We start from the raw sequence: 14937 nt of genomic DNA, 5'->3' as shown, positions 1-14937 counted from the left end.
AATTTTAAGAGGACACAGACCTAAGAGTAAAGGACAAGAAACAGTAAACATCAAGGATACTGGAAGGGAGAAGATGCCACTAAGCAAGCAAATATCAAATGCAAACTGGTGGCAATGTGTTAGAAATTCTGAAGTCCAGAACTTTTGTTTCTCAGCTGGTATTATTTGATATCAATTCACGCTGTGCATCTTGTATAGACAAGTGTCACAGAAGTTAATGCTAAAATCTCCACTACTGAAATAAATGGTTCTTAAAAAGCTCAACCTTGACTGCATTGCACCAAGGGCACTTTGAGGGGCCATATCTCATTTCTGAGCAATGTCCTCCTACTCTCACAAAGGTTTGGAGTGCCTGTATCTGCTGCAGTCTCTGCTACCATCTTTATTCACATAACTGCTGGAGAACAAAGTTCATAAGCAGCATGAAGCAGTTGGGCTAGTTTTGCATCTCTTACTCCCCATGCATTTTTATACAATATATGTCTGGCATTACCCACACTCTGGAGTTTGGCACACACATTTCTCAGTCGTCTTTCTTACACAGCAGCATAAGGAACTGAAGGAGTTGCAGTACCAAGAGCAAATGTGAATAATGCTTAAGCACATACATGGAAAGTTGGGCTGTTCATAAGAGTACATGTCCTAAGTAATGAGAACAGAATCCTGATTTAAGATGGACAATCCTAAGCTCTCTTACTATTCTAGCTAAGGGTTTATATGCAAGATTTTAGTTGTAAAAACCTTCACACTATAACAAAGGTTCTTCAAACTCTCTGGAGTCGACTTCTTAGTTGTATTTGTTATCACCACATGACTGGGAAGTACTTGGTTCATCTGCATAGTATAAATGAATAATTACAATGCTTTCAACCGCCGCCACTTCTTTCAAACAAGCTTTACAGCATATACATGCTGACTGTAAAGTCTGATAAAATGGACAGGTGGGGTCTTTTGCATTCCACATTCTTTCAAACTGGGTCCATAATCTGGAAAAGCTACAAATGTTTCAGTCTCCTTATATTTAATGAGACTTAGCATGAGAAATAGAACAATGGATTGCATTGGGGATACGCCCTTATGATTATTCACCGATTAAAAAGTAAGGGAAAGGTTTTAGCAAGAAGTGTATTTAAGCTACTGTGCTTTCAAATCTACTAAGACACAACCCTTTCTTGATGCGCAGGAAGTCTGCACTGAAACCTTGCTTCCAGGTATTCATGGTCCAGGGTAAATATTGAAAAAGATAAATATTTGAACTTCATTGCCTGGTACTCTTAAGATTTCCCTCAGGACTACCTTATGCTTATGACCGAGGGACAGAGCTACAGCGTAACACCAGTTCCTACCTCATAATCTGGCCCACCGAAATGAGACTTTTTTTTAAGTTCTGTCATAGCATTTTTGTAGGCTTCTTCTATTCTCCTCCTTTTTTCAATTTCCTGTAAGAATACACACAAGGGCAAAAGTTTATTTCTAATCTCATATTGGAACAAGAATTGAACACTGTGATAGCATCTTCACAAAACTGCTATATTGCATCACAAGCTGCAGAGGGATAACAAACTGTTGGGTTATTGCAAATGATAAGAGGAGGAGACAACAAAAAAAGTTCTCAAGATGAAAGCTATTGGAGCAACTGGAATTTTAGCCTTTAACTAAAATATAGCAATTGAAAACAAAACAGATTTTGAGAGGCTACGTTCAGCTTGATCAACTTCCACCCGGAAACCTATGTCTCCACTGTGGAAGGATGTGTGGATCCAGAATTGGCCTCCACAGACACTTACAGACTCATTAATAACTGTGTTTATGGAAGACAATCTTACTTGGCTACGAGTGATCGCCAAAGAAGAAGATTCTCACCCCAGGACACAGAGTTAAAACATACTGCGGAGTTATGTAGCACTACTCACAAACAAGCAATATGGCTAACACAGGGCATGAGGAAAATTAGCACAAATATATATATATATATATATATATTTAAAAAAGCTTAATCCTGTTTAAAGCTTCTTAAACACCAAATTGTAAGAAGCACACTTCAAACATACAACACTAACAGATTGCAATCAGGTCTGCGGATGGAGAAGCAACAAGCAACATGTGATATTTGCTAAATAACATGGCTACAATAGATGCAAGTGCTGGCATTTTAAACCATTTTGTCGAAAACAACCTTAAGGTACATAACTGCATGTAAACACAAGTTACCACCCTTAATTTACCTGAAGCCAAAGCCACGCCATTTAACCCTCCAAAAGGCAGTGAAATCTTACCTTATCCAATCTTTTCTGCCAGCTTTCTTCACGTTTTACCATTAGCTCAATGCAATGGGAAAGCGTAGCAAGGATTCCAGCAGTCGTTGCCTTGAAAGTTATAGCTTCCCCTTTAAAGTCAATGCCATTTATTCCTTTGGGCGTTACATGTGGAAACACTAAAACAAACAGATTAGAGATTTATCAGTACAAACCGTGCTTTGCTCAAATGCATGTTACCTCATAAAGCATTTACTGCATGCTTGGCTTGTGCGCAGTTTAAACCATTAGAGTTCACCTATTTGGAAAGCATAGAGGAAACTCAACAGGAGAAATGTCCTTCTTCAGCTACATCTTTAGTGTACTGTATTCTCTCAGTTCTTCTGTGCCGTATTAGCAGCATTGAAAGGGAAAAAAGCCATGTGGGTGGCAGAAGTGGTAATACTCTTGTAACAATACCACCAATTTGACAGCTCGATTAAAACAGAACTACCTTAAAGCCTAGCAGATGTAGCATTTAAAAACCAATAATTAACGTGCGCTCGAATCTTGTCGTGAACTGTGAAAAATGCCCTCAGAAAAGGTGTTCAGGTTTCTAATGATGTCCTCTGAAGTGGAAGGGCACTTTCTGAATATACCTCAACAAATGAATTCTCCTTAGTTACAGGGATTTCGAATACCGCATCAGCCATCTGTTGCTAAGCTTGTTTAAATAAAAAAAAAAGTGATCTATTTAAAAGTATACAAGAGAGAATGTTATAAAAATACATCAACATATATTAACAGTGGCAAAACATATTGTTCAGTCATGTGTTGACACACTAAGACTGGAGCTGGCTGCTTGCTAGGAGCCTGCATTTAGGAATGGCATGGTCCAATATATGGCATAGAGCATCTACCGCATCCAAATCAGATGTACAATCTAAATCAGTAATCTAATTGGTAACTGAAACTAGCCCCTTTCAGGGCTGGAGTTCAGCATTTAAAAGAGTTGTGCCAAAGGCTTCACATACATTTGCAGTGATTACCAGAGCTACTTGGTTGCTGCCAGCATTATCAGAAACAGTGGGGAGGCGGGGAGTGGAGGCTGAAAGATAAGGTCATCTAGCAAGTTTATGGCTGAGACAAGGTCTGAAGCAGAGATTTTTCCAGCCCATGCTCTAAGAGCTATCATAGGGTGAACTGCTAATGGCAGCTTATGAAATTTAGTGGATAGACCTTGGGTCAAAAGAATCTGCTCCGATAAAAGCTGACGCATTAAGCCTTTCCCCTGCCCAGGGATCAAGGTAACATGCCAGACTTGCCATTACTTGACAAAGAGAAGTGGTGGCATTGACAATTTCAGCTCAGTCTGTTCTATTCAAGGAATGTACATGAAACAGCCAAAATGTCCGCTCCCCTACTGTCGCTTTTGGAGTCATCTTAAGTGATCAAAACCATTTTAAAAATGAAAAGAGATACAAAAAAAGCATAATCTTTCAGAGGATGCTGCTTCAAGTCCTCTTGCAGCTTATATTTTTTCAGACACATTACTGAAAGTTTTTGCGTTATACAAGAGGCTTAAATAAATATTAGCAACCAGAAAATAAATAAAATAAATAAATTAATAATAATAATAATAATAAAGCTACAGAAAGTGCCACACAAGAAGAATCAAGACGACTATGCACAGAATGGTCGTGTCTTCATAATCACTCAATCTTCCAAAGCTAAAGTGAAGGATAGCAGTTCACAAACCTCATCATTCCAACCCCCCCTCCCCCACTAGTCAAGTACACTTCTACAGCTCTGGATATATTTTTTTAAAATGGGAAAGAGATTAAAAATTAGTCATTACTCTGTTTTTTTATTTATCTATTTAATTATGTGTACACAGAAGTAATATTAGTTTTTTCTGTGACCATATGCTGGTAAAATTTGTCCTGGGTCACAAGATCCCTTTGTGCCCACATACAGAACGGGTTCCCTGCCCTTTGGTATATCTCCTGTTTAGCTGTGATTCCTGTATTGCAGGGGGTTGGACTAGATGACCCTCTGGTCCCCTTCCAACTCTACAGTTCTGGGATTCTATGTGAAGTTGCCTCTGAAAAACCACTGAACAGGGAAGCCATGGCAAAGTGGCAGCTCCATGGTAACATTCTGCATCAAAGTCTTCATATGAAGATCCATGAAGGGCAGGCATGTTTTGGGACTACAACTCCCATCATCCCTAGCTAACAGGACCAGGATGATGGGAGTTGTAGTCCCAAAACATTTGGAGGGCTGAGTTTGCCTATGCCTGATGAAGAGGGACTCCAGAGAAATTGCTCTCCAGGTATAAATTTAGAAAACCTGTTTTCAGCTTGGCTCCAGTGAAAACCTGCAGCCCAACACCTGGTTGGCCTCCAATCCCATAATCACAGACTACTGGAATGCTGGCTTGGTCTGATGGGAATTAAAGCCCATCAGCATCTGAAGGGCCACACTTCCCTCATCTGTACAATTCCGTGAGCAGCCTAGCTCTTGCCCCTCTTTTAGAACAGAACACAGTAGCTCAGTTGGTTAGAGCATGGTGCTGATAATGCCAAGGTTGTAGGTTTGATTCCCGCATGGGACAGCTGCATGTTTCTGCATTACAGGGGGGTTGGATCCTCCGGGTCCCTTCCAACCCTACAATTATAGGATTCTATACATGTTTGCATAAATTCTCAACACATCATCTTGCGGTGGAAGTAGTAAGATAAAGGTTTCTATGTCTTTTCAGGCAAGGAAACACAACCAAGTACAAGATCAATAGTCAGAAAGAAAGCAAACTAACTCCCCCCCCCCCCGAACACGTGGCTGAGTGGTTTAAAATACCTGTGCCATATTTCATGACAAGATGTACGTGTAGTTTACAATGCTAATGAAAAGAAAAAAGGAGAGTTCAAAGTGACAGCTGAAGATGCCCACCTAAACATAATTGTGCACAATCAACTGGGATGAGGCAGCTTTTATTTAAATCTGATCACATGGGAATTAGTCACTATCTATTTTCAAATTAAAGAGATTCAGCCAATGGGGAGGTATTTCAAGTTAGAAATAAAACTTTGTGATTGTTAACTAGTTTTATAGAGAAGATCCTTTTCCCGCAGTTCTGTAGAAGGCTAACCTAGGAGATGCAATAATTCTCAGCGGCTGAAGGTTGGTTAAACTACAAATCAGTACATATAATTTATTAGTGAAACACATACTTTATTACCAGAGCACATTTATTGAAACCCTGAAGAATTTTTGAACTCTGTAGTGGCAATATATGCCAACTTACCTGGGTGTAAGTGCCAGTGAACTTACTAAGATTTACTTCTAAGAAGACATGCATAGGGTTCCATTGTAAGTCTCTGAAGAACAGTTATTTTGTGGCTAATTAGCTTCAGGATCACTGTTCTTACATCTTTAGAACATTTTGACAACCATACATTTAAGCGTACTCACATTTTTCCTTACTTCCATTACTATTGTGCAAAAAATCCCCATCAGAGCGTGTTGTAGGGAAATCATCTTCATCATCTTCTACCACTACAACAAAGAGAAGCATTGATTACTACTGGGCCTTGGAGGAAACTGAAAGAGCAGTAGAAAAATAATTTGCCAGTGCAGTCGTATCTGGAGAGTCAACAAGACATACTCTACTACTACTCTTACGTGTGTGTAATTTCAGTGTATAATTTCAGTGTACACTGCAACATGGTCATAAATTATTATTCTTTTATCATGTACAAGCAACAGGAAGTTAAGGCTAGCAGGGATCCAAATGCTGGGGGTAGTGGTGGTTCAGCCACGCTGAGGGCTATTCTGACACATCTGTTCAGCAAAACAATTGAGGTGATATTTCATCATGTGCTCTGTGACATCACTCAAAGCAACTTTGTAGCTTTGGATTCTTGATGGAAACAAAAGAACCCTTGGCTACCCTCGTTGCTACATTTCTATTAAATTTTGCTGTGAAATATGAAAACACAGAGTGAACATTTGGCCAGGTACAGCAAAATGTGCATCAAAGCAAGTAGTGACATTTCCTTCCAACTTGAGACATTTTAGCACTGCTTTCACTAAAGCGGCATCTAATCCACACTTACTGGCAGCCCTGTTTAGGGAAGCTTTTCATGTTTAACAGACTATTGTATTTTAATATTTTGTTGGAAGCCACCCAGGGTGGCTGGGGAAACCCAGCCAGATGGGCGGGGTATAAACAATAAATTTATTATTATTATTATTATTATTATTATTATTATTATTATTATTACTACTACTACCACTTTGGAGCAAGCCTGCCCGACAAAGGGTTTCACTTCAGAGCAGCAATGCACAAGTTTCTGCTTTCGTGAATATGACTGTATTAGCATTTTACTGCAGGGTTACTTCTGAATGTAACCCTATTATGATGGAATGTGAATAGTCACAGGGAACTTGTATTACATCAGTGTAGGAAGGCCTTACATCCTGCACCAGTAACCCAAGTCCATTGTGTATGTGCACTCAGCACAAATGCTCATCTACAAATGACTCTGCGGTAACCCTATGCATCCCATGTATGACTGGTAAAGTGAAAGAGCAATTATTAAAAACACACATATCAACAGCATTAGTGGGAAGAGGAAGAGAAGATGGGGATCTGAAGAGAGCAGAAGGAAGTGTATGGGAAGCAAGTATACAATTATCTCTAATGAAGGAGGTTGGGCAGTGCTGTGCTAGACAGCTGAAAGACTTGTCAATTTTTTTAAACAAAAGTTACAAATATGACAGTTTGTAACGCTTGTTGCTTTCCTATCAGACCCTAGAATGTGATGCCTTTTGTTTAAATAACTAACTTAAGCTGAATACCTTTATCTCTCTGAAGTTCATCCTTGGAGACAGCGTCAGCACAGGCATCAAAGTATTTCTGTAGCGTATCAACCTGTCTACACAATATGTCTCTGAAGGTTTCCATTTCAGCAAGCTTCTCACGCAAACTGTGGCCCTTCTGAAAACCCAGAAGTTAAAACCATTCAGCTGTTATTTATTTTTATTTACTATATTACTTTCTATATCAAAAGAAATACCAAGGCAGTTCACAAGGCAATAATGTAACAACAAAAAAATCAATAAAAAGTTAAGTAGACAAAAATACATCATTATGAGGTTATCACAGGAGATGCATGCAACTTGGGGTATGGATGAGGAATCATTTGTAAGACCTTTACGTTCTTTGTCACTAACCTTGAATGAGGAGGTCGATGTTGCCGAATACCCACTCGCTCCAGACACAAGGGATACCATAGAGCCATGGCGCCGTAAGCTTGTCTCTGATCCATAGCCAGATTCAGTCTGAAGAAAGAGGAACACATACATTAATTATGAAATGTAAAGAGGCAAATCCCCATCAAAGAGATTTTTCAAAAATGATATTCTTTAAACAGGATAGTGCTTAGAGAAATGCAGCCAAGTTAATATATACTACTTCAACTTCAAGCATGCAAGACTTGATTTGGTGTAGTAGAAAAAGGAGAGCCGAAGAGGACGGAAGAGTGGAGGTGATCCAGTATATGTATCAATATATGGCATGATGTGCCAAGACCTCATGTAAATTCAACACAAGAGTAAGCGTATTTCATTGGAGCAGCCTATTAAGAAGTCTTCTGTTCCCTACCTGTATCTTGTGGATCCCCAGGATTTTAACTAGTCACTGTCATTAAGAGTTTGCCAGAAGTCAAGAGTATGCATACATGTATTAACCCTCCCTGACCTTCCAAAACAGTAAAATACTCAATACACAAATAGTAAAATACATTAAAATACATTTTAAAGAAACAAGAGTTCACAGATAAAAATGCCTACCACAGATGAAGTTTAGCAGGGAAGAAACTGCCAGAATGAAAATGTCTTTGTCAGCATGAGAGACAGCCAGAGAAGGGATTATTTGCTTTACAAAGACAGGGCAGAGTATTGCTACAGTCACTGAGAAGGCCTTAACTCTTGTGGACATCAATCATGCTCCCACCCTTGACTTTGATTTGTGTCCAGAAGCAAATTAGAAGTTAATGCAGACACTGTAGGATAAGAGTAACATGATCCCATGGGTGTGTGCCCAATAACATCCTTGCTGCTGCATTATGAACCAAATGCAGCTTCCCAAAACTATTCAGCGATAACCCAGTGCAGAGTGCACTGCAGTAATTCATTCTTGATGTGCAACTGAGGTGTGTGTCATTGGAGTCAGGTTTTGCTAATTGTACTTAAGACTTACAATATGTGCACTCCTTGTACAATTTTATCTGCTACAACAACTACGGACAAGAGAGTAATGTGCAGTGTCAACATCTGCATATTTTGAGACTATTAATGACAATTACAAAAACAATTATTTTTAGTTACCACGGTGGGGTAGGGGGATGATAAAGCTAAATATGGGGGGAAATTGCAGTGTGGCTTCAGAAAAGGAAGGAATATTAATAGTGCATAGAGATATATGTGTAGAAGTTAGTGGCACATGCAAAAAGCATAAGAAGAAAAACAAAGCAAGCATCATGCAAAGCCCCACCATTCTATGACTGCAGCATCTAAGGCGGAGCAGTTCAATGCCGAACTTTTTATGTCTTGCAGAGCAGATCATTAGTAATTCACTGTAGGAATAACTCCGTTATAATCAAGATGAAAAATGTTGATAAAAGCGTCTTCCACCCTAAGTATGAATAATCCACGTTGCTAAAACAGAGGCAGCCAAAGTCTACTCAACAGAAAAGCTGACAGTCACTACCTTGAAATTAAAGGAATTGCTCATTCTTATTGTAGCAATCAATGCACAATATTAAACCCTAACGCCAATTACCATGCTGAACATCCAGAAGCCATTTTGTCAAATATCCATGCATGGGTGTAGCCTCAAAGCTATACTCAGAACTAACAAAGCACACTGCAACATCTTCACCAGCTTTTTGCATCTCTGAATAGACTCCATTATTCCTTTCAGAAAGCTCTTTCATAGGTTGACAGTCGAGGAGGGGAAAGCCACATGATCCTAAAGCCTTGTGTAATATTCTGTTGGTGCAGGCAGTAGCAGCAAAGCACACCATCAGTGAAACAGCATCCAGCAACACAATAGCTTAAGTATTCAATCACATCAGACCTTCACTGCTGACTCAATCGTCCGATAGGGATTTCCTTAAGTGGGTCAGTAATGCTTCAGAGAGAAAAAGCACAGACTCATAGGAAGCATCACTGGTCCCACGCCCTGATTTCCCATATTTAGATAAATTTACTTTAACCCCTCATGAAGCTTAATGTATTCACCCACTGACTTCTTTTTAGCCTGGCCTACTTATTGCATAACAGCTACACACAAATAGCTATTCTTCTCCAATTAGAAACCCACACCTAGGAACTGGGAAGTAGCAGGATAAAACACTACAGATGCTTGACGCTAATTCTATGCAACACTCTTTACATGTGAAATACCACTTTGCTTGACCTGTACTTTATTAATCAAGTTATAAAAGGAGATAGAAAGTTAAGCAGCATCAAAGTGAAATAATATATTGAAGTAGGTAAGAGGAAGATATATGTGAATGAAAACAGAATAAAAACAGGCAGGCATAGGAAAATAAGACTGGTGAAAGCTGTTATGCAACGAATATTCTCACAGAATGCAGACACATATCACCAAAGACACTGCTGAATGATTTAAAGGAGAGGGGCTTTAAAACACAAGTTCACCAATAGTATTTCATACACCTAGAATCTGATGGAACTCAGAACAAGAGGGTGAAGAGGAATTGGGCAAAATGTTAGACAACATAAAGGGGTAGTTCACGAGGGGGAACTGTTCCACCCAAAATGGCAGAGACAGGAATCGAACAGAGGACATCCTTTGGCACTGCTCAAGAAGGGTGTCTTGGCTGAGAAGGGACTGATGGCACTGAAAATTCATTTCATAACCACAAAAACTGGGCACCTGCTTTCTCAAAAGAGGCATGGGGAATACTTTGAAATAAATGTATTTTGTTGTTCACATATGACCACATTCAGATAGAGTTTTGACATACGGCTGGTACAATCATCAAATACCAAGGCTGCAGGAATACTTTATGAGACCAGATTAGAAACAGTTTCTTAAGCAAACTGGATGGATAGATCAGGAAAATGTCTTTAGGTTTAATGATAAGATACTGGCTTCAGGAAAGCAATTCACCTACACATGATCTAACTATGCATATCTACATGTGAGCACATACCCACATGAATCACATGAGACTTCTGAATTTCATGTGGCCAGGGCAACCCAGCCAGATGGGCAGAGTATAAATAATAAAATTACTGTTATTATTTTCTTTCCTCATATTGAAACAGAAAATCATAACTATTCCATTTAGATGAAGTGACTACACCAGATTGCAAACTAAAATCTTGGGAAGAAAATAATGACTAAGAATGACATGTCATGAACAATAGTGGCCACTAGATGGAAGCAATAAAAAGAAGATGAAGACTTTGCTTAAGGTTACTATTGGTCAAAGTCCAACAGTAACCTTTATCATGCTTTTATTACATTCCGGTTACTCTGCATTTTAAAATGTTTTCAAAACAGCCTAATTTTAAATGATTAAAGGTTCATACATGTCTGGCTTTAGCTGAAAAAGCCTGTACAGCTTCAGGTTTCTTAAATTAAAATCAAGGATAGATTTTATTTTTATAGAGAGTTCAGACCTAGCTACTTCAGAGTAAAACTTGCATACAAGGCAGACCTCCGGGTTCTGGACACATTGTAAAAGATAATGCTTAACCCCCTCCTGCCAATTCTATTGCTCTGAAACACTAGCTATTGAATTTATTGCATCTCTTTATGGAATATAATAAGGGCGCCCTCATTATTTGTGTCGTGACAACTGCACCATACAGTTTTTCACCAGGCACAGAATTCTGCATCCTGAATTTCAGCTTGCTCTACATATAAACAAAGCTTGCATAAAAGTTTGCTTTTAAAAATTGCTATGGGTCAAAGAGTAAAAAGAGCCCTGCTGGATCAAACCAAAAGTCCATCAAGTCCAGCATCCCCTTTCGGACAGTAGCCAGCTGCCTATGGAAAGCCCCACAGCAGTGGCTGATGGAAATTGTATTCCAACAACCTGGAAGTTGCCTACCCCAGATTTACCGTATTTTTTGCTCTATAAGACTCACTTTTTCTCTCCTAAAAAGTAAGGGGAAATGTGTGTGCTTCTTATGGAGCGAATGCAGGCTGCGCAGCTATCCCCGAAGCCAGAACAGCAAGAGGGATTGCTGCTTTCACTGCACAGCGATCCCTCTTGCTGTTCTGGCTTCTGAGATTCAGAATTTTTTTTTCTTGTTTTCCTCCTCCAAAAACTAGGTGCGTCTTGTGGTCTGGTGCGCCTTATAGAGCGAAAAATACGGTAGTCTTGAAAGCTGTACTGCCTAGCAAAGTGTCAGATCCCAGAGTCTGAAGCAAATGGGCTTCTATATCCTCCGTGGCACTTTGCCCCATATAAGCACAGGTAATAGGAATATAGACAGCTGCCTACACCAAGTGAGACTATTGGGTGCAGATAGACTGGAAATGCTTCTCCAGCATTTCAGACAGGGAGCAAAACTGGCACCTTTTGCAATCAAAACATGTGCTCTACTACCAAGCTCTGTACAGAAATAGGCATATGAAAATAAGTTTGCTTGCTTGTTTTTAACAAGAGTTGCATATAGCTCTCTAGCCATACATTTTCAGATATCTCAAAAACTTGAATAGAATAGTGTATAAAGAAATAGAACAGACTATCTTTAAGCAGACATAAAACAATCACCTTAAATCAATATATAAATGTGAAAGTAGAAAAGGTATATGTAACTTAAATATAATTATGTATAAATAGATATGTTTTACAGTAGGAAGAAATTTCTACATTGATCAATTTTTCCAGGGTGCAGCAGGATTTTATACAGGTACTAAATGTTTAATCAATGTTTAATTCAATTTTTTCTCTGTCTTCTATCTCTCCAAAGTACGTATTCTTTCAGACTCTCTGCTATATCCCAAATTCTAACTAGCTAGCCAAGCAGTGGTGGTGAAGCTCACCTCCATTTCTGAGTTGCTAGAATTCTAGACCAAGGGAAAGAGACGGTGGAAGAAGATTGGAAGAAATTTAAAGTTTATCTTAAGAACTGTTGTGAAATTAATGAGTGTTAAAATGTCTTGGGTAATGCAAAATAGAATTGCAGTGACAAACAATTGGATATGAGAAAAAAGATTTAAAGAAAGTGCTACAAGTAATTGAAATTAGGGGTTGCTGGAAAGATTTAAAAGATTTAAAACAGGGATGCAGAAAGGGGAGGTATGGGGAAGTCGTTGAAAGAAGGTTTAAGGAAAAAAAGGTTAAGAAATTATACGTGTTTATATGTTTGTTTGTTTATGTATTGTGTTGTATTGTCTTTTAATATGTGTTGAAAAACCAATAAAATTTTTTTATATATATATATAAAAAGAGTTGCTAGAATTCTAGATACACTTGGAAGATTCTGTATTAACTCTAATTGCCATCCACACAATCTAGCAGTATTGTCAAAGGCTCTAAAGGTATAATCTGATTAATCATGAAGGATATAATATATTATATTTATTTTTGCAGAACAATGTAATTTTGGGTAGTCACATCAGATAGGTTTGAAATTAGCCCTTTGTGTTTTCTATATCCATTGTCTACACACATTTTACTTGAAACCTTTTGGGGGAATCTTAGTAGAAAAGCAGCCAATAAAATAAAATAAAGTGCTTGATTTTCTAAGTGCTGCTTTGTGGATTTACTTTTTTAAAAAATGATACGAGAGAGCAAAGTACAGCACACAAAGTCCTGAATACAGTATTTCTAGAAAGTTATCTGCCTCAACTCAAAGTCCAAGGAGAGGCAAAGATAGTATCTCACTGGACTGACTCCTTCAACATGGCTAAGATTTCAGCCCATGTTACAGGGCTCAATTGCAATAAAAACACATTTATTTCAACATCAGTTAGGAATTTCTCTACTGGACCAGTAGAGAAAAGTAGTTCTTCAATCACATAATAAAGGGTTAATGTCGCTTGCCCACTAGTTACCAAACAGGGCAGAAGTCTTTGGGCTGTAACCTCATGGGATAGTTAAGCTAATACATTCAATTTTTGATTGAATGTATGTGGAGTTCAAAAGACCCATTTGAGAGAACAGATACTCATTTGAAAGCCCATGGAATAGAGAAGCAGTTTAGAATGGGGACAAGGATGGCCACTTTCTCTGTATTATGTTGCTTCCTTGTGTTATATTCCCACTTCCAAAGCAACTTAATTTTTATTTTTAAAAGTGCAATGAGATTCTTGCATATGATATGTAGTTTGCCCCCTCAGGAAAATGCAGGCGTGCTTGCTGGAGGTGCCCATCTCTGGTGTTTGGGCACTGGATATCCTTTCCCTATTTTAAACATAACTGAAAACTTGTTTTAAGCTTTGCTTACAGGATAGTTGGGCACACTGCAAAGTACAGTGCCAAAAAACTACAACAACTCACCACCTTAATTTAACTGGAGCCATTTTAGTGCTGTGTGAGCTATTTTGGTAGTGTTTTTTTTGGCTCGCTACATATATTCATATATGCTTAATTCTTTGATATAATGCTTGACCAGTTTTGAGTTTTCTCCTCTGCTGCATTTTCCTGGCCCTGCACCCTGATTTTGTTCAACATTTTATTTTATTTTATTGAATTTCATATACTTTATTTAAGATTCAACGATAACAAGAAAAACCACAGTAACTACATCAGTTCATTACAATTGCCCATCCTTAACAATAATTGACAAGTTATAGAACATCACTTTAACTTACTCAAATTTTCATATTTAACTTTTATCTCTTTGGCTCTTAGCAGATCAAAAAGAAAAGGGCCAAAGAAAAAGGGTATGGAGGGGAAAAAAGAAATAGAAGAAAAGAAAAAGAAAAGGAAAGGGGTAAAAGAAAAAAAAGAAAAAAAGAAAAAGAAAAAGGGTTAAGAGTTTAAAAAGAGAGAAACAAAATAAACACATTTGACTTCTGATTAGACTCGTTGTATTATTGTTTCTATTATTTTTTCACACACAGTTCTGGATTATTGTATTACTTTCTTTGTTTTCATCAGATACCAAAAACACTATGATTTTAAACATCCAACACCATTAATCATGTTGACTGAGGTTGATGGGAGTTGAAGTCCATCATCTGAAGGGCCACAGGCATATCCCAACCACACAGGCAGCCTGGTCACATGCATTCCCCCCCCCCCCCATTTCTCCAAGTTCAGTTGCTGAGGCTCTTTTAGAGGTTGCTATCTGTGTTTTTGGCTTTGTTGACTTTATAGCCTTTTGAAAGAATATTTTTAGTGTTTTCATTCTATTGTATATTATTTAATACTGGCTTGCATGCAAAATATGCATCCTATAAATGTTCTGAATTAAGAAAAGCACATTTGATTTTCCAGGAAAGATGTTTAATGGAAAGTTCACTCCTTCTGTAACTTCATAATACCCTTTGAAAAATCAACAGCTGGTTGCTTATACTGCCACACGAGCACCAGATCCATCATTCAGACCCAAATCAGAATATTAAATGTTTAACCATATGACTTTAATCTGATTAGGAACATTATCTTTATGCCTAACCACTATACAAGAACACAAAAAAACC

General features: G+C 38.3%; 1 protein-coding gene across 4 annotated transcripts in view; it reads right to left on the bottom strand.

The window, feature by feature from the left end:
- CERT1 (ceramide transporter 1) overlaps positions 1-14937 on the bottom strand; it is a 50221-nt gene that overhangs the window by 14672 nt on the left and 20612 nt on the right. For all 4 annotated transcript variants that reach the window (XM_083577389.1, XM_083577388.1, XM_083577391.1 and 1 more), the window contains exons 4-8: positions 7473-7580; positions 7098-7236; positions 5709-5792; positions 2277-2434; positions 1347-1439 (exon numbers count right to left, since the gene is read on the bottom strand). In XM_083577389.1, coding sequence (XP_083433515.1) covers positions 1347-1439; positions 2277-2434; positions 5709-5792; positions 7098-7236; positions 7473-7580 — 582 coding nt within the window. The remainder of the gene's footprint in view (positions 1-1346; positions 1440-2276; positions 2435-5708; positions 5793-7097; positions 7237-7472; positions 7581-14937) is intronic.

Source organism: Podarcis filfolensis (assembly GCF_964270895.1).
Source record: "Podarcis filfolensis genome assembly, chromosome: 11".
NCBI lineage: Eukaryota > Metazoa > Chordata > Lepidosauria > Squamata > Lacertidae > Podarcis > Podarcis filfolensis.
This window is presented reverse-complemented; position numbering and strand designations above follow the sequence as displayed.